The 23,489-nt window shown below is 39.2% G+C and overlaps 1 protein-coding gene across 7 annotated transcripts in view; it reads left to right on the plus strand.

Moving 5' to 3' along the window:
• Positions 1-23,489, plus strand: part of LOC140313174 (neurexin-1a-like) — a 228,231-nt gene that overhangs the window by 82,385 nt on the left and 122,357 nt on the right. For 5 of the 7 annotated variants that reach the window (XM_072391176.1, XM_072391178.1, XM_072391180.1 and 2 more), the window contains 4 exons: positions 2,234-2,395; positions 7,371-7,812; positions 13,967-14,350; positions 21,206-21,409. In XM_072391176.1, coding sequence (XP_072247277.1) covers positions 2,234-2,395; positions 7,371-7,812; positions 13,967-14,350; positions 21,206-21,409 — 1,192 coding nt within the window. Of the gene's footprint in view, positions 1-1,123; positions 1,148-2,233; positions 2,396-7,370; positions 7,813-13,966; positions 14,351-21,205; positions 21,410-23,489 lie in introns of all 7 variants that reach the window. The other 2 variants (XM_072391175.1, XM_072391177.1) reach the window with 1 other exon arrangement.

The following is a 23,489-nucleotide window of genomic DNA, read 5'->3' on the forward strand; positions in this document are numbered from 1 at the left end:
TTCATCTGCCTGCATTCCTCCTCCACTTCTTAGGTGCACCACCTGTTTCACAAGGAAACAGTAAATTGTCGTCCTTTTGATGAAGGATTGAAGTGGAAGGAATTTTGTCTGCTGGGGATCTTTTGAGTTGAATCCAGTAAACCAGTCATCTCTATACCGCGACTAAAGAAAATATGCACTATTTATAGATTAATCAAATCAGAGGGCCTGCTAGATTTTAGCCTGTGTTAAATAGACAGTTGTGTTTTGTTTTGTTTTTCTAAGATGCTTTCCTAAAACTACTTGACAGTTTTTGTCTTATCGCTAAGACAGTCTCTAGATTTGTTCCTGCTCCTTTGCTGGAAGATGTTTATCTTCACCTTAGTACCAAAGGTGCTTCTTTTGCATTGTCAGTAAATTGATTATTGGCAAACCTAAGGATCTGGCCAGCTTGAACATTCACTGCATTCAAAATGTGAAAGAAAACCAAGCATATTGAGTGCATGCTGTGCAGGGGGATCAAATTGCCATGTCCCTCATTCCTTGTCAGGGTCCTCTTTGCTTTGTCTTTTTTCAGTAAAGTGATCCTAAAGTTCATCAGTAAGACCAAACCAGAGTTAAAGTACTGTGTGAGTGTCAGAAAGTTTGGATTGGCAAAAGGTTTAAAACTACAAACAGAAGAATGCAAATACAATGGTCTTGAACTTAGGACTGTTTAAAAAGGGTCAAATGATGCGCTTTAGGCATTCTTTCTTATAAATCATTCCTCAGTCATAACCTTTTGTCAGGATTTGGTAAGAGCGTTTTTTGTTTTTTTTCTGCTACTCAGCAGTCTGAGCATAGATAGGAAAACACCACGAGAAACTCAGGGAGTCACTGGTTGAGCTCTAGCACCTCTTGTGGAGCCTTTTGTTTTCCTGGGTCTGCTTTTTTCTTGTTAAACTTATTTTGCCCTTTTCCCTCTGTTACTAACACGCTTTGGAAACAAACTAACATCATTCATGGAATGTGCCATTCTACTAACCAGTATGGTTTTTGCCGTTTAACAATGTGCTAACAGTATTGACCATCATATATTATTTGAGTAACAATCGTTATTCTGTTCACAGTTTTTAATTTCCTTTCTCCCCCCTTTTCCACAAAGCACTCAGGCATTGGACACGCTATGGTAAACAAACTACATTGTTCGGTAGATATCATTCTAATTGTTTCTTAGTTTGGGTTTGCCGTGTGTTTCTTTCCTTTCTTTTTTACTGTAGACGTCATTTACAAAAAAAAAAAAAAAAAAAAAAAAAGGAAATTGCGGTTGGTACTCTTCTGCTTACTTTTTGAATCTTTTTAATTTCTCGGTTCATTCATTGGTTTCACCCTCTTTCTTTATTTCACTTGTTCCCTGTCCAATTCTGTTTGATCCACCTTTTTAGGAGCATCATTTCGAGCCTTTTGCATCAAGCTGTGGTTAATATTGAGGACGCTCTTCTGGGCTGGTCTGATGCTCTTTGGCTCAGCCAGTTGTATCCCCATCCACTGTGCATGGCATGCTCTTTGCCTACATGTCCAACAACTCATTTGTCAACATGCATGTGACAGTTAAGATGTGTTTGTCATTTCTTTTTGGGGGCTTATTTTTTCTCTTTGTGGTTATGCAGTGTCCAGGAGCTTTTGCATGCATCTGACACTGTTACAAGCATCAAAAGACTGATTCTGTCAGTCACAAAATTGGGAAAGTTTTCTTTTTGTATGCTCATAAACAAAAAAAAAAGACAAATACATGCATGCTCTTTTTTTCATTTTTTGTAATACCCCAAGTCATTGTCCTATACAGTACTAAAAAGTGATTGTGCTTACATAGCATGTGCTCCTCTAACCTAGTGGCACGTTCTGATTTCTTTTGTAGAACTGCTGAATGTACTAATATGGAATAACAGTTAAACTAACCAGGTTAACATTTTACTAACACCATTTTTGTGTCTGCTAAAGTACTTTTAAGTTGCACTAGAGACAGTACTAACACTGTAGTATGGGTAGTTTACTAACTCTCTAACTAGCATTCTTTTGAAGGCATGTAGTCTTCCAGCTAATCAAACTGGACAAAATAACAAAAAAACAAGAAAAAAGACATGAAAATGGGTTTTCGGATAAATAAATAAACATAAGGAAGTCTGTCATAGACAAAAAGAAAGAAGGGGAACTGCATTAAAGTATTTAGGCTGTCTCAGTATAGCATGTCCTTTCCCTGTGCTTTATTGTCTAGGTAACAATATCTGTGGATGGAATTCTGACCACCACAGGATATACACAAGAAGACTACACCATGCTAGGCTCTGATGACTTTTTCTATGTTGGAGGGAGCCCTAGCACAGCTGACCTGCCTGGATCTCCAGTTAGCAACAACTTCATGGGTTGCCTCAAGGAGGTAAACACCACTTCTATTTGAATTTGTGGGCTGGTGGGTGTACTGGACACAGCCGTCTTCACCTTAGATCACCAGAGCAGGCCCTTCTAGCCACACACTGGCCCTGTGTCTTCCTGAACACTTTCCTTTAGTTTATTTGTCCACTCTTCCTCACATACTGACGAAAACTTTTTCTGACACAAATTTTGCTTTCTCTACCTCCGTGATACACATATAATGTTTAACACACACGCACACACATAGCTCTGTCTTAAAGTGGAATTTGCCACTGGCCTACTACAGCTCTGTCAGATGCACATCAAAGAGCTGCAGTGATCCAGAGATCAGGAAGCTGAATTTTCATGAGCAGTCATGCAACCGACACTCTTAACACCCCTCTATTGTTGGGGAATATACTGTGCCAGACTGATATTACCTTAGAGCACCTATCTGAGACGAACCTTAATGCTATATGTTTGATGTCACTGGTATGTAGTATGTGTATTTACAGAGATGTAAAAAGTACAAATTGCATGCCATGTGGTACCTGAGCTGCAGAAATATACATCAATTGGACACTTGTGCTCCTAAATGATGTACTGAATTCAGCACATTCCGTGTCATGGATGTTTCACAGTTTAATGAGCCATTTGAATCTGGCTCATAACTTGCAGAACATTATGTCATTTGTCACTTGCTCCTTATGTGGTGTAGTACTCAAGAAGCGGGTATATAGTGTGCCCCTTATCCCCAGAGATGAAGTGAGAGGAAAAGGAAGAGGTAGTTCCCCCACCAGAGGGTTCATAAGTTATACCTTTCACTCTGACTGTGGTCCTCAGAAACATCTTGAAGAGATCTAAGGCAGCTGTGTTTAATGAGCAGACAGGGTGTGGCCCTCATGTCCACTCGCCATGTGTACAGCTCATTTGAAAGTCAGATTGTTAAGGGAACTGTCTTAGTTATGTATATGTCTCTGGGGTGCTTGCAGATGTGGTGACAACGGGAATGGAATTGTCTCACCGCGAGCATTGTCATCCACCCCACTGAGCTACCCCCTCTGCTCTTGGCCTGCTTAAACATAGCAACTGCTCTCTCTGTCCTAAGCCCAATGTATTGAACTGCTCTTTTACATATAGTAGAGAGCTGTGATTGTTCCCAGGAGAATTAAGACAGCAAATTACTCACTTTAATTTGCTTATAGGATAATTTAATATGCCTTATATATATATATATACATATATATATATATACATAGATTTTGTATATATATATATATATATATATTACCAAACAAATGCAGATGTTATGACCAAATAAACAAACTAACCCTTCAAAATCCATGCTTCATTTCTGAGAAGCAACTTGCAGGTTAGCGACCCCTGTTGTTTAATGCACGGGAAAATGTATATGCACCACATTCAGATACAGTGCAGTTTTGAACACCCAAAAAAGACCACAGCTCGGCAGTTAAACTAAGGGAGAGCGGTCAAACTAGATCAAGTTGAACATGAAGAAATGTGGACCCACACAGGAGACTGATTAGAGATCAAAGATGTAAATATACATGCACACGCACACAAGCACACGTTGTGTGACAGACGACAGCCTTGTAATCATGAGCCTGTTAGGCGTCAACAAGACCAGGAACAGAGGATTTTGAGAAATAAAAGCCATGAAAGAGAAATTAATTTGTGGTGCGATGAAAGGCCATGGAGAACTGAGTCGGTATCCTGGTGAGTTACTGACGTTAGCTAACGATTCCTAACATTGTGTTCACAGTACTGTAAAATTTGCCATCACATCAGAATGTAACAACCCAATGTGGCTGTTTATTTCTGAAGTAGTAATACACCAAACAGGACTTAATGGGGAGATTGTCTAACATAAAGCAATGTTGTGCTTTTGTGGTGCCACAAAACATGAGAGAAGGAATTGGATGGTCAATAAACAGATATTGAAAGTCTTATTGATGAATTAGCAATTAGATGTGGTAGAAACAAAGAATTACATTGCATAGTTCCTATTGCCATTAAGGGGACTCTTTGACTGATCTGTATTCACTGCTACCACTGGTGCCAGAACCAGAGGCTGCTGCCGACGGCGTCACTGAAGTAGTTGCTTGCAGGGAGGCAAGGTCCTGTCTCCTCTCCTGAATAAAATACACCCGAGCACTGTTAGGTCATGGAAACTGTGCAACATATACAAACACATTTCACCATGAAAACTGCAGAGAAGAGCGACTAACTAAATCACATTTGTAAAGAATCAGTATTGCCTATGATTGCATCGAGTGTTGATGCGCAGTCAGTTCCCCTGTGTAACATTATTTGATCTGTGTTACAAAAAGGAGGAGCGGTAAGAAGGCCTACTTTGTATTTATTTTTTAATTTTGAATTCCCACATTTATATAAACTTCAAACAGCATTAACTTGTTAAGATGCACAAAGTGTCATCATAGTCTATTAAATGTATATTTTTGTTAAAAAACACAACTTGCTTGTTGATTTATTCTTGGCCTCTTTACTACATAGGCAAGCTCCGTCCGTCATCTAAGCGGAAATAACAGAAGGCCCGTTTCAGGTCAGCGCCTGACATTGTTGTGATAGCATATGAGCTGTGGTTTAAAAGCAGCAGTGGGCCTTGATTGATGGCATGTCCCCAAGTGGCTTGTTGTGGTATTTGTGTGCAGATTCCAGTCTGAGCTGCCACACCTGCCTGTTGGTTCTCATGGCAAAACAAACGATGGCGCAGTAATAGCTCACTTGTCACAGCCCTGGTTTGATGACAAATTAGTGCAGCACCAGTAGTGCAGCACCAGTCATAGCTCAGGCCTAAGCTTCTTTAACTCTGAAAGGTGCCCTTTTGTCTTCACGATAAAAAATTGATTTGGGTTTATTGGCTGTATCTGTTCCACCTTAGTCTGCATGACTCATGTCCAGCTGGCAGAGATACGTCATTTAATCCTTTACTCCTTTAATATTCTTTCTTTAGGCTAGAGATTTTTGCAAAATTGCTTTTTTAAAATCAAAATCTAATTTCTAAAATATTTCATGTGTTTAGTGTTTTAATAAATAAATATTGAATTAAAGACTTTCAAATGCACTCTAATTGAGTTAGTCACAAAGCATTTACAAGACAAAAGATGAGCTTAACTCATTCTGATGCACCATCTACCTGAACGGTTGAACAAAGTAGATCTGACTCAGTGATAAACATAATGCTCCATGCAAATGCAATCCCATCGGAGGCTTCCCCATTTTAGTTGAATGCTCAGCATGACACCAAATACAAAACAAAGCTAGTGTTTTCCACAGCTGTAACACATTTGTTTTGCCTCAGTGGAAGCATTGTAGATATACCATTGCAAATCTTTAGTTACGTAAAACACATACACATGCACATATAGTCCAGCTCTATAGGGGCTATCCATCATTAGATCAGTTAGTGGTGCTACCAGTGTGGATAAGATAGTTTGCTGTGCTTGTGCTTTGGGGATATTTGCTTTGCAACCTAATTGGCATGTTACTTTCAAACACATCAAATGTGTCTGTTTCTGAGTTGACAAAACAGTGGTCACACTGATGTTTTAATGAAACATTTTGACATTTGCTTAAATGTTAATTAGTTTCTCATATGGAAATTGAATATAACTAGACAGAGGAATTCTTGGTGTTACAGCTGCACAACTTCAGTAGATACTCATTCACGATGGCGATTGGATAATTAGGTTATGTCTGATTCTTTTTCTTTTTTCAAGACTGTTGCCAATCACACTGGCACTCTATTAGTTTGACTTTTATGCAGTGTGCCATCAAGTGTGCCCCTACACAAGTGTTAGTACCCTTTCAGTCTGCGGTTTGTAGGGTAATATTGTGATCACTTTTTAGAACAGTATTCCATATATTCCACCGCTACATTTAATTCAGTATTAAAACAGTCAATCAAAGATGAGCCACATACAGAAATTTAATTTTTTAATTTTAATTTGTCTATGACAAATTTAACTTGTGCTAGTTCATGTAAAATTATTCTTATATTGAATCAATTGGTTTTAATGACACAGTTTTTTTCTTTCTTTCTTTCTTTCTTTCTTTCTTTCTTTCTTTCTTTCTTTCTTTCTTTCTTTCTTTCTTTCTTTCTTTCTTTCTTTCTTTCTTTCTTTCTTTCTTTCTTTTTTCTTTCTTTCTTTCTTTCTTTCTTTCTTTCTTTCTTTCTCTTTCTTCCTTCCTTCCTTCCTTCCTTCCTTACCTCTACAGAGGCTCAAATGTTTTGGGTCCAATGCCAAACCCTGCTAGGTTCATATATGAACTGAAATGAATACTGTATGAAGGTCTTTGAATAAAAATAGATTTTGGAAACTGAATGTTGCAGTATATATGGGTAAGCTCATGCACTCATTTTTTACCTTTCTTAAGAAAGGTATATCTATCATCTGCCCACTTTTATCATAATCACAGGCTTCAACTGGGCTCTTAATCAGCAGTTTATACCACACCTGCAATCAAGGTGCAGGTTTAGATTTATCACTGACTCTCCCCTCTCACTTCTTACATAGAATCCCAAGAGATACTATCTGATATTTCTCTCCAAACCATTATCACAGTTGCATTATAAATTCAGGCTGTCTCTTCCTTCAGTTGACAGCGAAGCAGCAGTGAAATTGAAAATACGTGTCTCGTTTCTTGACTGTTCACCCAGCCATAGTACACTGTGCACTTTCTGTGAAGGCTACAGATAGAGAACAAAGAAAGCAGGGTGATGTGAGTGACATTTGGTGCCACATAGATGCAGCTCCATACACGTAAGTGCAGTGTGACAGAGTTGACCAGTGACTGAGGCAAGCAAACCCAGCGTATGACACACTGTCCTCACGATGAAATATCACATGGACAACTGCTTTCATACTTAAAAACATTTTCCCATTTACACCCTGCAAGTTTATCTTGTCTTACTGTATGCATGATTGTTGAAATAACTTTCTGTCTCTACAATTTAGGTTGTGTACAAAAACAACGATGTGAGACTTGAGTTGTCCCGGCTGGCCAAGCAAGGTGATCCCAAGATGAAGATCCACGGTACTGTGGCCTTTAAGTGTGAGAATGTGGCCACTCTGGACCCTATCACTTTCGAGACACCCGATTCTTTTATCATTCTCAACAAGTGGAACGCTAAGAAGACAGGGTCCATCTCCTTTGACTTTCGCACAACAGAGCCCAACGGCCTTCTCCTTTTCAGCCATGGGAAGCCCAAGCATCAACCAAAGGATTCCAAGAGTCCCCAGACTTTAAAGGTGGACTTTTTTGCCATTGAGATGCTGGATGGCCATCTGTACTTGTTGCTAGATATGGGCTCGGGAACCACAAAGACAAAGGCAGTCAATAAGAAAGTCAATGATGGCGAGTGGTACCATGTGGACTTCCAGCGAGATGGAAGATCAGGTAAATTTCAAAACCATCAACAATATGCTATCTTTAGACGAAATAATGCACACATGAATAAAGAAAATACCTTGGCTCATTTAACAAATGTTAAATTTGTTTGCATGTGTTTTATTTTGCTGAGTACCATTTCACCACATATTTCACCAGTGGCTTTTGCATCCTGATTTCTTCTAGAATAGGGGGTTTGGGTGAAGTGATAGGGTGTAATGGCTTTTCAGAGGCACAAATGTCCACACAGTTTATCACATGATCAACACACAGTTCAATAAAGCCATTACATTACGTGGGTATAACTTGCTCATGTTAACTCAACAAAAGTCAAGTCATAAATGCTAATGTTGTTGCTGTTTTCTTGTATTTCTCTAGTATAAACTATGCAAAAAGTAGGCCTGTAGCCTTGTAGTTGTATTAAACAGTGCAATCAATTAATAATTCCTTTGTGCATCAGTAATAGTAGTTACTTGATGTAAATCAGTTTCACTAATTTTTGTGCATTACCAGATTATAACCAGCAGTTGGAAAAGACCTAACCAGTTTGTATTAGGAGGTGGAGCCATGTTTAAAAATCATGGATCTACATGTTTTTCTTGATAGAAAAATTACTTATTCCCTCTTCCAAGTGCATCAAAACAGACTTAAAAAATAAGCAGTTTATTAGCACTTCAGTTTGTGTCCCAATAAATTAGCAGCACAAATATTACTGCCCAGCCTCAATTATTGAACATATTTCTACGGTGTAATGTGTTGTTGTCATCTTGAATTGCTAATAATGGCAAGCCTGGTTTGTGACCAAATTTTAGAGGTTTTCATACTCGGAAATGGAATTCGCTAAAGTAGGGTGTGACAGCATTTCCAGCTCCAGAGTTTTGACCCCTGGGGTAAATAGAAATGCATCAGGGGACCACAAGAGTGGCTGTTTACAAGGCAACTATTTGTGTGAAAGGAACTGGTTACAAGTGATGAAATGATGACTTCTTAACTGTTATTTCAACCTCTAAACCCAGTAATTCAGTTTCAAGAGGTAAGGTGAGAAGGTAAAATTCAGGGGAAGAGAAACTAAAAAATTCATGATGTGGATAAGTTTGAACACATTTTTAGATGATGAGGAACTAGTTTATATTCTGACTTACTAGTACAAACTTCAGCATACTGTTCAATTCAGCAGAAACCTTGAGTAGGAGCTCTGTTGTGCACCATCTGGATGAATTATTTAACTGCAACAAAAGTACCGCTGTGGGGTCACAGCTATATTTTTTGAGAGAAGAAATATACTTCACTATGCAAGGGATCATACAACGTCAACACCGGAGGCTCATCATATACACTTGTATACTTAAAATATAAAAATGTTCTGATAGTAGTAATCCAGCTTAAGATAGTGGTCATATGTTGTGATTCAAGACTCATAGTTTGTCACAAAATAACTTTGCCCTCTCTCACAATGTGTCCTCTAAGCCCCAGCTTGCCCTGCTCCGGTCCCCGTTGATTTGCTTATCTAAGCAGCAATTTGTTAGTGTGAGCTTAGAGCCAGGGCCTTGCAATGTCATGCTGCAAATTAGATATACCCCTTGACCATGTTTTCCACTCTATCTCAAGAGGTGGAAATTACATTAACTGTTTCATTACCCCCCCTCAAAAAAAACCAAAACAAAGCAGCACGGTGTTACGGGTCCAAACTGAGCTTGATGCACTGTTGAAATAGTGATTGAGAGCATTTATGTGCCTTTGAAGCAATTCCACTCATTAATTGCATTAGTCACATTTTTTATTAAATTAAAGAAATAATAAAGTCCAATTTTCTGCATGAGCACACCTAATGCAGTCATATACGAAAAAATAAAGCACAAAGTGGATTTCACTGAACTCGGTTGATGAAGAAAACTGTTGGTGACTTCTCAAATAACATAAATCCACAACATTTAGTTATGGTAGACCAAACTGTAAGAAACAGTGTCTTGCTAAATTAGATTGTGTTCATTATCTGTCTAGTACCCTCATATCATCCACCCCCACATGCTCACTCACATGCACGCACAACCTCGAGCTCTCTCGTCAAGCTCTCTCTTCTCACTGTTCTCGCTGTCTACCCAGCCTAAGTTTCCATGGAAACAGGATGTGGTCTCTCCCAGGACTAAGACAGATACTGCACAGTGCTTTACTGAGCTCTGCGCTAATGACATTTCAGAGTAACTTTCCCTGCTTTTCTCAAATCTAAGGCATCAACACTTATGTAGTGGAGGGGACAAGGAAAGGTAGCAGCAATATGATGACTTCCCATATGAGCAGAGCAACAAAATGGCAAAAATAGCTACAGCTTGCCACTTCCACTCAGTGTTTCATGTTACAAAAAGATTTTCATATTTAATAGTGTTTGCTTATTTATGAAAACCCTTCAATTTGAGCTAATTATGCAGTCCTTCAAAAACTAAAATCTTGCGTCTTGAGATTTCTGTGAAGTCAACAATGTACTGGATGATTTTGTGATGTGTAATGATGTGTACACTGCAGTGCGAATGGAAGTACTGGCATTTTTTTTAAGTTCTTTGTACTGAATAGGCCTTGTGTGATTTTCTTTCCCCAAGATATATGTAACTTTAATGGTGCATTACATAGCAGATTTGCACTAATGTGTGATATGAAAACTTAAATATCTATTTACTTATTTGCTCATATATAACTGAATAAAAGCAATGGTCATAACAACCCCTCCAAACAACTTATAGTTGAGCCTTAAAAGTGAATGAATGTCCAGTCCCATTCTTGCAGCACTGGTAGCCTTACTTGTGTCTCCTTGCTTTACACCTCAGTTCCCTTTTCTTCTGATATTTAATATTTGATTGAATTAGGGTAATATCAAAACATTAAAAGATAATTATTTTCCCCTGAGAGCAAGAGTTATGAGACATATGGCTCTCTCAGCCTATTATCTGTGTCAGATGTTATATTAATACACACCACCAAGCACATCACTCATAACACAAAATGCAATACAACAGCCAGACATAATTGTCTACAGCTCAGTCCTCCATGTACAACACTTCCTGCAGCTGTGACAATAGCGGATAATGATCCCTGCCCTATTTAGTTTAGTTGGCTCTTACGATGAGAAGCAAGCCTACAAATGGACTTTTGCTCTCAGAAAGCAGTTTCTAACCTCAATGCATTAGAGACGCCAAGAGACTCTGCTTTTAAGTGAGGGCTTCTGGACTGAGAGTGCTGCGGGTCACTCATCAGAGACATTACACGGACATTCCTGCTACGGCACACACACCACTACCTCAAACACAAATATGCACAAGGAGTAAACAGACACATGCATCCACACACATATAGACAACACATTCCCCATCCTCACAGCCAACTTACAAGCTTCTCTCTCGACAGAGAATCCAATCACATAGAGAGATTTGGCCGTATCGCCCTAACTGGATTGCAGTAATCCCCTGTCTAACATATTTTGGGGATGTGTGAGTGGGGTTAGGGGACATCATGCCAAGTTGAGCCTGCCTGCTGATGCAGAAAGTTAGAAAGAGATTTGAGCTGTCATTTGGACCCCTGTGTTCAGGTTTGGTTTTGGAGTCCCACGTATTGGTGAGTTCATGGAGAAAGAAATAGAGAGACAGAAATGTGGTTAAAGTGTTTTAAAACTTGGCTTGAATGCTGATCATCCACATTGTAATTTCTTTATACCCTTCATACAATCTTTACTGTACATTTTTTGTTTTTCAGGGTGTTATATGCTCCTGTGTTCCTGCATCTGCTTATCTGTCATCATAGAACCCTCTTTCAGCTTCTTTCCAGCTATCTTTATCACTATGTTCTTATCTTGTTCCTCCCTCTTTTATGTTGAGTAGCATTTGGGTAGACACATGCACTCCCTTCCCCTTTCAGGCTATGAATAATGTTCCAAACATAGGCAGTCCTGCTGTGTGTATATCTTGTGTTTTTCCTGCTGCAAGCATGACAATGGCACGTGTCCCCATAGCATTGTGTACCTCTTTCTGACTAAACGTATTTTGACGATGTTTACACACTTCTTTACGGGACTTTGACAAGTGAGCAGTGTAGTCTGAGCAGATGCCTCAGATATGATGACATCCTTCTCTTGTCTCCCACTTGCGTCTGTTTCGACAGACATGCTTACTGTAGAATTACAGTGTCCTTGTTTCTGACTGCAATAAGACGTCCAGCAAGAATAGATACCCTGAGATTTTAAAGAGGCCATTAGCCTGATGATGACCCCTGCAGTATTTACTTTATGATTGTATTATTCACAATATTCCAAGCCACTTCCCAGTGCTATGGAATGGGATCTGTCACTTCTCTCACAGTGTGGACACTTCTCTCACATTTCCCAGTGACCATACTGGTGTTCATTCTTCCGCCGGGCACCTGCTCTACTCTGAGAAAAGTTTTCCTACTAATGAATTTGATGTAGTGAGCTCGTTAGCTATAACCTGAAGGGAACTGTTCTGGCTGCGTGACGGGTGGCCCTTGCCAAGTGTGCAAAGCTTGGAAGTCTCAACAGCTGTGGCTGGAGAGAGCAGGGGCAGTGGGTGGCGGCAGGAAAATGCTGGAACAGATGCCTGGGGCCAAGACCCTTAGAAAAGAGCTGGAACATGTTACTGTGCACCAGGTTAATCATTGTGCACTAGATCCTTAACTGTCTCTCTCAAGCACTATTGCAAGAGGGCTGACTCACCTTGGCTATAAGTAACATACAGTGCATTATAAAAAATAGCAGCATAAACAGTGATTTCAATCGTTTTGTTTTCTTTGTTGCTGCCATTTTGTAGATAGAAATGAAATAGCAACAAACAGAAAGGAGAGAACAGAATGGATTCTAATTTGAAGAAAAATAAATATCGATATTTATGATATGTATAATTAATTGCAATATGTACATTCATGCATGCTAATGGAAGCTTTAATGAAATGTGAAATGCCCCATTTAATGTTTAATTTGTCTCTACAATATTCCAGGCAGTCCTGCTTAAAATTCAAGTGGCTCAGGGCTTGTTTCCAAACGTAAACACTTTGACTCCAAAAGTAACTTAAAAACTATGCTCCTATCCTACACACAAGGAGTTTGGACTCTTGCCTTTAGCCTGAAGCATTCGACTAATAGGTCCTTCATATCTGCAACAGCATGCACTGCTGCTCAAAATGTAAATCATGGCTAAAAGTATTTTTGAACATCCTTAGTCTTCTATTTCTCTGCCACTCTCAGCAAGCTGTTGGCTGTGTGGATCCTCAGCAGTTTGGTATATAGATTACTGGACGAGGATGCGGGCAGTAGATGCAGCCGCCATTAATTAAAGTCTACAATGGTTCCTGCACTGAGAGTAACAGATCTATATACAAATTAATCACCCGGTCTGAGTCCCACAGTCAGGGCTTCCTTTTCCACAGCTTTACAGTCCAGTCATGTCCGCTGTTGTTTACTGTGCTCCAGATCGAGAATTAAACCTGAATGAGAGTGATAAATCATGGTAGTGAAACACACAAACTCTCATTGCAGGTTTATGTGTTAGAGAGGTAAAGAGAAGGAGAGACATGGTGAAAAAACATAGCCTGCAGTTCGTTAATCAAGTTCAAAAAGACGGTTACGATCTAGGTTCATTTTTTATTTATTTTTTATTTTTTGGGAGGAGTTTGTGTGGGTGTTTGGTGTAAGGACTAAAATGATAAAGGGGACAACAATTTTTTCTTTTCCTCTTTTTCCCTTTTATGACCACTGCTTTATAGATACAGAGATTTATTATGGGAAATCCATGGAAAATGGAGAGGATACTCCTAGGGATCCCAGATTAGGCTACTAATAGACTAGCTGCCCTGTGATTAATGTGTCTTATCAACAGTCATCAGTCATTCTAAATGGAGAAAATCCTGACCCTGTCCAGATGAATAACCCTAATTAGGCTAATTTCTTCATCAAACCATTTTAAATGGGCCGCCTTTGCATGTTTGTCTATCTGCAGGATAACCTGCTGGATGCAATGATTTTTTTGCATCTAAAAACATCAGTTGGTGTCAGTTAATTTACATATGATTTACAGCCTCACAGTAGGTAAAAGAGAGAAAAAGACCAATGTAAGTGTAACATATGTGTATTTATATTTATACATGTTTATTTACTTTTTTTTCTTAGGTACCATCTCTATCAATACCCTCCGTACTGCCTACACAGCCCCTGGGGAAAGTGAGATATTGGACTTGGATGACAATCTCTACCTTGGGGGTCTGCCAGAGAACAAAATGGGCCTGGTGTTCCCCACTGAGGTGTGGACAGCATTGCTCAACTATGGCTATGTGGGCTGCATCAGAGATTTATTTATTGATGGCCAGAGTAAGGATGTCCGACACCTGGCAGAAGTCCAAAAGGCTGCCGGGGTCAAACCCTCATGCTCTAAAGAACCTCCCAAACAGTGCTTGAGCAATCCCTGCCAAAACAATGGGATCTGTAGAGAGGGTTGGAACCGCTATGTCTGTGACTGCTCTGGGACTGGATACCTAGGACGCTCCTGTGAAAGAGGTAGAACTTTGTTTTCATCTTATTTTGTCTACCTCACTGTTCATTCCTTTACATTTTTTTTTTGACAGGTATAATCTTTGTCGCTATTAAATGTTTCACTTAGTTTCTCCTTGACCACATTTTTCTGTGATGACACTCACATTGACTTGAGGTGATAGAAATACCATCCATGTCATTATGTCTGCTAACCAGAAAAGTGATGTTTTTAATTACAGGCCAAGCTGCTGCCAAACAAAAGCCTTAAGGTGGTCTTTTTGTCAAAACTGATTGTTGACCATTAGCACTGAAAGCAATATAAAGCAGGGCCAGAAGTGTGCTTGTGAAGATAGATGTCCACAAAGAGGCAGACAGAATCAGGATATGAAGGGCTGATGTTGGACTATGTTGAGTGGCAGCTGACTGATGCACCACTGAGACACTGCTGGTCACGTCCACCATGCACACTCGCCTGTAAATTGGCTGTCTTCTGCTAAGCATTTGCCTCATCAAATCATTCACTCATGGCCAGACCTGGTGCAGAATACTTATCTGTGTTTCCTCCAGTAAAGCGAAATAAGAGAAGAGTGTGTCTCACAGTGAAATCTTAGAGGTTTTAGTTTGAGCAGACTTACCCCTGACCCTGCTGTAATTCAGTTCGTGGTAAGGAGAGATTTCATTGGTGCTTATGGGGACATCTGTGCTGAAAATGTTTAGACCTTGGATTTATGTTTATTTATGAATCTGTTGTGGCAGTTTGATTTTTTTCGTAGTATATAATTTTCCTCCCTAAAAGTAATTTTTTAACTAATCAAAAAACTTAGTAAGATGGAACTTAATGACATCCCCACAAAACCATCATCACAACTGTTTGGTCTGGAATCAGAAATGTTTCATTCATTTTTCAGTTCCTTTACATCGTAGGGCTGTTGAGTTCCTGAAAAAAAACACTGTTTCAGTATCAGAAGCCACTTGCCTTTTTGACTTGATTATGTATGGATTTATAATGAATATTTTTCAATCTTCTTTGTTTGAATTAGAATTTTAGTCAAGTAGATAATTTCAGGTTAATCTCCAGGTAAATTGAGAACCATTTCCACATGATTTCAGTGATTTGACATATTTTGAAATTGTTTAAAGTAAGAGCTTCACTTCACTTCACAGCTTAACACTCCACTGCTGATCATTTTTGTTTTTGCTGTATTTGTATTTTGTGGTCACCATATCAACTATCTCTGGAAAAGTAAGAGGATACGGATATTTTCTGTTTTCCATTTTTCCATTAAACTAAATGCATTTACGGTAAGTGAACTGTATATGTTTGGACGACTGCAAAATTGAGCATGTCCTGTACTTTTATGAGATTAACTTTAGCTTCTTGGTCTTTTTGACCAAAGGACTGCACTTTGACTAACATGATTAAAACCCAGTTAAAAAAAGAACACCCAGCTCCATGTGCAATCCCTCACCTCTTGGGCAGTTATTTGAAAATTTGATTTGATACTTATTCCCATCATCGCATTTATCAAGTATTGGGGCTTGAGTGAATAGATGTGCTTGATGTAAAGTACATTTGGTAAAGAGAATTGTGATATTAATTTGAAGTATATTAATAGCTGTGGTTAGCACAGCTGAGCTATGAGTTCTTATCTTTCAGTGGTATATAGAGTCATGACATCTCAACAGGATAACAGCAGCCAACGAGTGAAAAAGAGCAAACATATTCATAATCAAGGCAAATGTCAAAAAGGGCCCAGGCGTGTGACACCATTATCACAGTGTGACACAACTGGTACTGTCATCTGAAAAAAATTAACTCAAGTTGGAATGCATCACATCCCACACACTTAAATGTGTCAGCTCCATGTGTGCCTCTGACATTCCTCTGTGCTTAGGTCTTTCACTTTATAGAATATTATTGAGAGGTGAACTATTTCTGGTTGAGATTTTAATGATCCTCCCCGGTTTATATTGCACATGGGACATTCCTTAGCCCCTTATCATAACCCTAACCATAACCTAAATTCTAACAATGACCTTAAAACCAAGTCAAAACCACTTTGCACCGGTGGGGACAAAATTTCTGTCCTCAGATTCGATGGAAGCCTCCATGAGTCAGTCAGATTTTTGTCCCCATTATGTTGCATTCAAATCTCATAAATGCAATTGTCGGCCATTATTGCTAAGACTTTAATTAATGATATCAATAATTTGATATTTCATTTTAAATAAAACTATAATAAGTAAACAAAGCTGTTATTTCTAATTCTGATTCATGTGTGTGTTAGGTCTTCTTGTAATGCCTTGACTTTACACATGTGCACTTCCTACTAGCTCATGAGCTGTCAGGAATTAGGGCATACAACATCAAGGATGTGGAGTGGAGAAATTATACAGATTTTTTTCTCTTTAGGAAGATAATTACTTATCCAAACACTGTTGTTGGATATAAAAAGATATAATCCACAATGACCTCCATCTGAAAACAAAAGCAGAAAATATATTAATCAAAAAATGTCCTCCCACTGTGACCTCATGTCTTCTTACGGCTCGGCTCGTCTGTCCAAATCTGTCTCTGGCTGTCTCTGCTCTTATGTATGAGACTGGCATTAGTGAGAGTGTGAGTGGGAGCAGTGGTACGGTTGGGCCCTGGCATGCTGCCAGCTGTTTTGATGGCTCCAGATTGCCTCTGCACTGGTAGGATGAAGCAGGCACCAGCAGGCTGAGGAGCTGTCAAAAAAATTACCCCGACGCTCACTTTTCCATGCATTGTGTACCACCCGGTGGCAAAATATAGCTATTGCATATGGCAGAGGAAGAGCACAACAATGAGAGGAAGAAACAGTAGGTGGAGTTTCATAAGAGATCTGCGGAGCTATTTGCCCTATTTTGAGACATTTTAATTAAGCAGACAAAGCAATTTTCCTCTTGCATCCCAAATGTCTTCCCCTTCATTGTTCTTCCAGTTGCTAATTGGCCCAAATATTAGTCTTGCAGCGTTAGGCTAAAGCAGCTTCCCAGATGGTGTAGAAGGTGGATTGCAGCACATGCACATATTCCCTAATGAGATATGAGATATGGCATGCTGGATGCCTGAACTGACAACATCTGCATTGTATCACGTGGACGGGGGCTCCAGATGAGTGTTTACTTACACATGCTTGCAGTGAATAAAGATAGATGCTAAGAATAAATATACATTTAGATACACTATTGTGCTCACTGTATATCACACGTACCAGACAGGCACGTCAAACTTGCTGACACTGGCACGTGTAAGCAGACACTTTGCTCAGTGCTTTGACATGCTCAGCAATAACATTATTTGTATAAAATCTTTATTTTTTTAATGAAATGTTGAAGGCTTACACTTTTGTTGTAGGATGCCCTACATCAAAATATTGTCGACAACAACAGAATGCTTCAATCGTTACGTAAAAGAGTTTAGCGATGGAACATTCTTTCAGCAGATTAGTTGCTTTTCAGAGCATAAGGCTGTTTGTCTTTGGTCCAATGCAAAAGCAAGGGATGAAGAATTTCATTGCATAATTGCAAAATGCCCTTAAAGGGGAATATGGCTGAGTTTTAGCATTAAAACAGGTTTTAGCCTTGCACTTTTGACAGCACACTATGTGTTAGTCACCATTCACCACACTTAGTCACAAATGAAAGAAAACGGGTTGTCCCAAGCCCTGAAGCGATATACACAGATCCGTTGAAAACTGGTTGAAAAACGTGGAAAATGTAGCTGCAAGAGTTCTACGGGTGGACTTTTCTGGGAATTCAAGCACATGCTGTGGAATAAAAGTTTAAGTAGGTTTGGAGGTAAACAATCATTTTTTTTTATTAAGTATGCAAGTCTAAGCAAATATTCTGTTAGTTTCACATTCTGTGTCAAGATCTGTATTTAAGCTGTTGATTAAGACTTTGGATGTCTTGTCTTCAAGTTCTGATAATACATCTGGCTGACAGACCTTAATGGCACAGCAAAGACTAAAGATTAACTTTTTAATCATTAAAAAGAGTGGTAATCCTCCTTAAGCATCTTCAGTGGGGTGATCAGCTTAATATGTGGATATTAAATTGTTACTATCTTGGCTGGTGTGCATGCACTTTAAACAGCACAAATCCAAGTTGCACATTCCGTCATTCTAAACTGAACTATTTTCAATTTTTGCTCTCATTTCATAGCTCTAATGAATTTGCCGTTTGGTCATAGAGCAGCAGATGTGAAGTGGGCCATGATGTTGCTACCTCTTTCTGTAGAGCGAGAAAATAGGTTCCCTGTCTATCCACTCAGCTTGCAGCGTATTTTCACACTTTTAATAGCTCGTGTTTTTATTTCTTTAACTATGTATGCTCAGATTTCCAAAGAAGGCTGCAGTGAAGATTAATTATGTACTTATCTCCAAGCCATTACCCCCTGTTTATTATGGCTGTTGAACATATATTTTCTGTTCTGTTCTCCAGCAAATTGTGAATCAAATTGAACCTGGTACCTCAGTACTGTGGGACATCACAATCCTGTGATATGCAGCTGACAGCTCTCCCTTCCTGTAGAGTTTCCTCTCCTTGGGGGAGGATGGAAGATGAAGATGTGCGTCAGTTTGTTTTTACCCCATCCATTCTTGTTAGTAGCTCAGTCTTATTTGTTACTTCTCTGAAATGTCTCCTTTATAGGAAAATCTGAAAATAATGCTGCATTGTGCTTTACAAGACAAGAAATAAATGCTTGGATTAGTTCGGTGTGCTCCATCTCCCCTGTGACAGCCTCCTGTTAGGCTGGCACAGACAGAAGCTCCAGCTTTAGTCCTCTCAATTTATTTTGATATTGCCTATGGAAATGCCATTAAAGATGACCAGGCTTCCACAATTGGATTTTTGACAGGTGCTCCCTTTGCATTAGGGTAATTATTCCCACACAGTCATTCTCAATATTTTTATAACTATATTCTGAAGCTTTCTCAGTTATACACTCTCTAATATGAATCACACAAGAAGTGACAGATGAAATGCAATGTTTACTCTAGTTGTAATTGAATTGATCCTTCTGTCTATGACTTTAATTTTGTAATACATGCTTTATCTATTGAGTACATCATTGCATGCTTTTTTTATCTTTAAGGATAAGCTTCTTTTGGTCCTTTGACTCCACACTTGAAGACATTTTCACTATTGACAGCATTAATTTGACTTTTTATGCTTGCTTTATGTCCACCTTTAGCTTTAGCACCTTTTGGCATATATAACAGAGCTTGATGGTGAGAGCTGGGGCTCAGGGGTCAGAGTTCCAAATGGAAAATTGGTTGGTTCAATCCCCATCTCTCATATGTCAATGTGTCCTTGTGCAAGACATTAAACTCTCACTTTTCCCCTGATATGCTCATCAAAAAAGGTGCCGTATGAGTGAATAGGTGAATGAAAATACTATGTAAAACAGTTTGTACAACCTATGAGGTTAAAAGACATCATATAAGTGTGGACCATTTACCATTTGTTTCAGACGTAATACACTTTTTAATTCATCAAGCTGATGAACAGAAAGCTACTTTCATTTGTATGATATCTGAAACATACTTACACAGAATAAGTTACTCCTTTGCAACTAGTATCCTCTCTCATTAGGCCTGAGTTCTAGCTGATATTGCTGTGATTTTTCAAGTATTGGGGCTTGAACAGTTGCTCCATTTTTCCTGGCATCTTGTAACAGTTTCCAAATGCAGCTCTTTGCTTTAGCTGCCTGGCAGGAAGCAGACAGTTCAGTCGAGAGAACTCGTTTGTCACATGCCCCGTCATCTGCAGCATACCCCAAGAGGGTGTGGAGAAATTGGATTTGTGTGAGGAATGCAACGGAGTCATCCCAAGGGATGGATGTGACATTGGCTCTGTGTGAGAAGGAAGTGGTGATGAGGTGGTGTGAGTACATTGGTATCCTATCACCCCTCTGTTCTCCATCTCCCATCCCTCTAACTTTCCTATCATCTGTCTCAGCAATTCAGCTGCAGTAATAGCTTTGTTATTGGGTTACGGCTTAGTAATACTAGCAGAAATGTTGTTACAACTACCTGTCGGCGTTAAACAATCTCCTCAGCAAGACTTAAACTTACGTCACCAATTCTTTCTTTCTTTCATTCTTTCTACAATCAAATTTAATTATGAATTATGAATGACATGCTGCCACTTGCTCTGTTGAAGAACACTCACTCTGTTCATTCATTGGTATCTGGACTAGCATGTTCCTGCCTCCATGTTATGCACTTTCATAGATGGAGTCCACAATTTGAATTGGAGCATAGAAGACAGGTGTTCGGGTAGCTGTCAACAGATGATAGACTGGTGGCAAGTCTTTACACACTGCTTTTGGTTGACATATCTGGGACTATGCCTTTTAACACTCACTCGTGCAGTGTGTTTTGAATTGACTCACACCGTTGATATTGTATTTTAGATTCTATTAACTTCACAGTTCAACATTAGCATTTGTCCAATTGCCTGGGGACAATATAAAACTATGTCACACAAGTTCTTCGGCCAGATGCTGGATCATTCCCATTCATTCCCAGTCAATCAAAGTCACAAGCTATTACAGTTTTTATGCTAAATGATTAAAGCGAACCCCTGATTAACAAACAAGTTCTGTATTCCTTCTTATAGTATTGCTAACTTGAAAAAGTTGGTCATGAACCCATAGATAGAAAATGATGCCAAAGTATGTGTAAGACACTACCCAAAGTAAGAGTTCACTGTGCCATAGAAGCACAGTTCACTTAAGTTGACGGGGAAGATTGTGAGCTGAACTGTTGTCATTGGTTACCATAAGACTGTTGCAGTCAGTTTATTAATCAGTCATCTTGTTTTTCTTTCTTGTTCTTTCTGCAGAGGCAACTATCCTCAGCTATGATGGCAGTAAGTTTATGAAGGTCCAGCTTCCATTGGGGATGCACACGGAAGCTGAGGACGTGTCTCTTAGATTTCGCTCCCAGCGAGCCTTTGGGATCCTGATAGCCACCACATCTCGGGATTCTGCTGACACCCTACGCCTAGAGTTGGAAAGCGCTCGCGTACGACTAATGGTCAATTTAGGTAACCCTTTGGATGTACACAGACTGCAGCAGCAAACCTAAATAAAACTTGATATCACACACACGCACATAGATACCAGTTCTTAATTTGTACTTAGCATATTTTGTATAAAAGGGAGGTTGTAAAACTTTCAAGGTCTGAAGTCTGCGGGATCAAGGCTCACTGCCAGTTGAGCACACAGCTACCACTGCCCAGCAGGGAATGCTCGCTGCCCACTCTATGAGATAACATAGATTAACGGCTAAACACCTGTACTGCTTTGACTGGAATTCTCCTTATTGAATGGGAACTGATGTATTCCTTCCTGTGACTTCTTAATTTTTAATTAGGGACATGAGATCATGATGACTTTTAGGGGCTTAATCTGCATCACAGTTCTGTCTTCCAATTTAATTGAATTTGTGTGATTGTTTTGAAATCTTTGAAAACTCCAGGGAAGAGAGACAACTAATGGGGAAGATATACTGATATGTTATTATTCTTAAATATATATTTTCCCTTCGGGATAAATAAAGTCTTTTTTTTTTTAATTTCTTTCCATTTCATTAAATTTCTAACTCGACCAAAGTGGTATTTCGTATCTGTGTAACTTTGGGGATCTTTTAGAAGGTTTTTCCACTTGTTCAGCTTCAAAAAGCTTCAAATTCAAGATGAGTCCCATGACAGACCTTGTCCTAATTTTGTCTGAACCAATAACGCTTCTGATTACTTTAGTTCAAGTGGAGAAGAAAAGTCTGTACACCACTTCATTTATTCATTTAGGGATATCTTATATACGAGAAGCAGATTTCTTACCAGACTGTCAAATCACCCTTCCCATCCAAAATATATGCACTTGTCATTAATATAAACTGGTTATTCCACTGGAGATGTTGTGTGTTTAATATTGCAACTTCTCTCAGTAGCAATCTAAGACAATGCAATCCTTCAACTTGAGTTTTGAATTTTGGCTGTGACATCCTGCCCACACACATTTTTAAATAGTTTGATCTGCCTGTGCTCTTAAAACATTGCAGAAGGAATACATGACTGCACATAAAGCTGCAACCATCTTAAATGACCAAAACATCTTTCTCATTTCCGCTGGCTAAACAGAGATGGGCTCCCTAAGTTGAGCTATATAGCCGTGCATGTAAAGTAGACAAGTCTGCGTCTGCTGTCAACCTCAGATAAGCATGTGTACCTTCACAGAAGACAGCAGCGCCACACACCGACATAGATGACTAGTTAGATCACTGCAACCACAAAAAGTTTCCCTCTGATGGTAAACAACAGGCTGCCCTATTTCATTTTCTTTTCAATTCTTTTTTGACACATTTAAGAATTTTTGAAGTTCGTCTATGGTCATGAGCCCTTAAGCCTGTCTTCGTTGTCCCTCTTTTGAAAAGCAGAGCATTCCCTGTAAGGGTAGGCTGATGTTGGTCTCTGGCTGTTTGCAACCACTTTTCTGCTGTGGTTGACAACACATGACATGCAGGGCCAAATGGGAAGGAGGGGCGGGAGGCCATTTAGGGTCACCTTTCTCAGGGCATGGTACAGTGCATGGTAACTCAGCGTTACGAAACAAAGGGATAAAGTGTGATAGTTGTGTGGAGTTGGATCAAAATTGTATTTGTTACAGTTATGCCAACTAGAACTTCAGTCTCAGCTTAGATAATGATCAATATATATAGATCAATCTCAGATGGATTGAGATGTGGACTAGGAAGACTCTGAATCGATTATCAATAAAAAAAAAAAGCACAGTGATCTTTACACTCTCAGAGACCAAAACGAAAGTCATGAGATTGTTTAAAAAAAAAAGAGAAAAGATAGCTCTAATGGAATTTAATGCTCCAAAAAAGAGCAATGAGGGAGTGATTAAACCACTAATTGAGCATAATGGGAGGATGTCGGTTAGAAGTCTAGGATTTTTGGTAGTGATTCATATTATGATGATGTCTGTTTTAATTTGCTACAAATAGGCTGCTGAAGGCAGAATTTTTTTGTTTTGTTTTGGTTCTTAATCTTTTTATTATCATAGCATTACAGCCCTCTGATTTGGAATCTGATCATGAGATGTGTAGATTTCCACCCTTAC

The sequence above is a fragment of the Leuresthes tenuis genome, unplaced genomic scaffold, assembly GCF_036924035.1.
Source record: "Leuresthes tenuis unplaced genomic scaffold, fLeuTen1.0.hap1 SCAF_8, whole genome shotgun sequence".
Classification (NCBI taxonomy): Eukaryota; Metazoa; Chordata; class Actinopteri; order Atheriniformes; family Atherinopsidae; genus Leuresthes; species Leuresthes tenuis.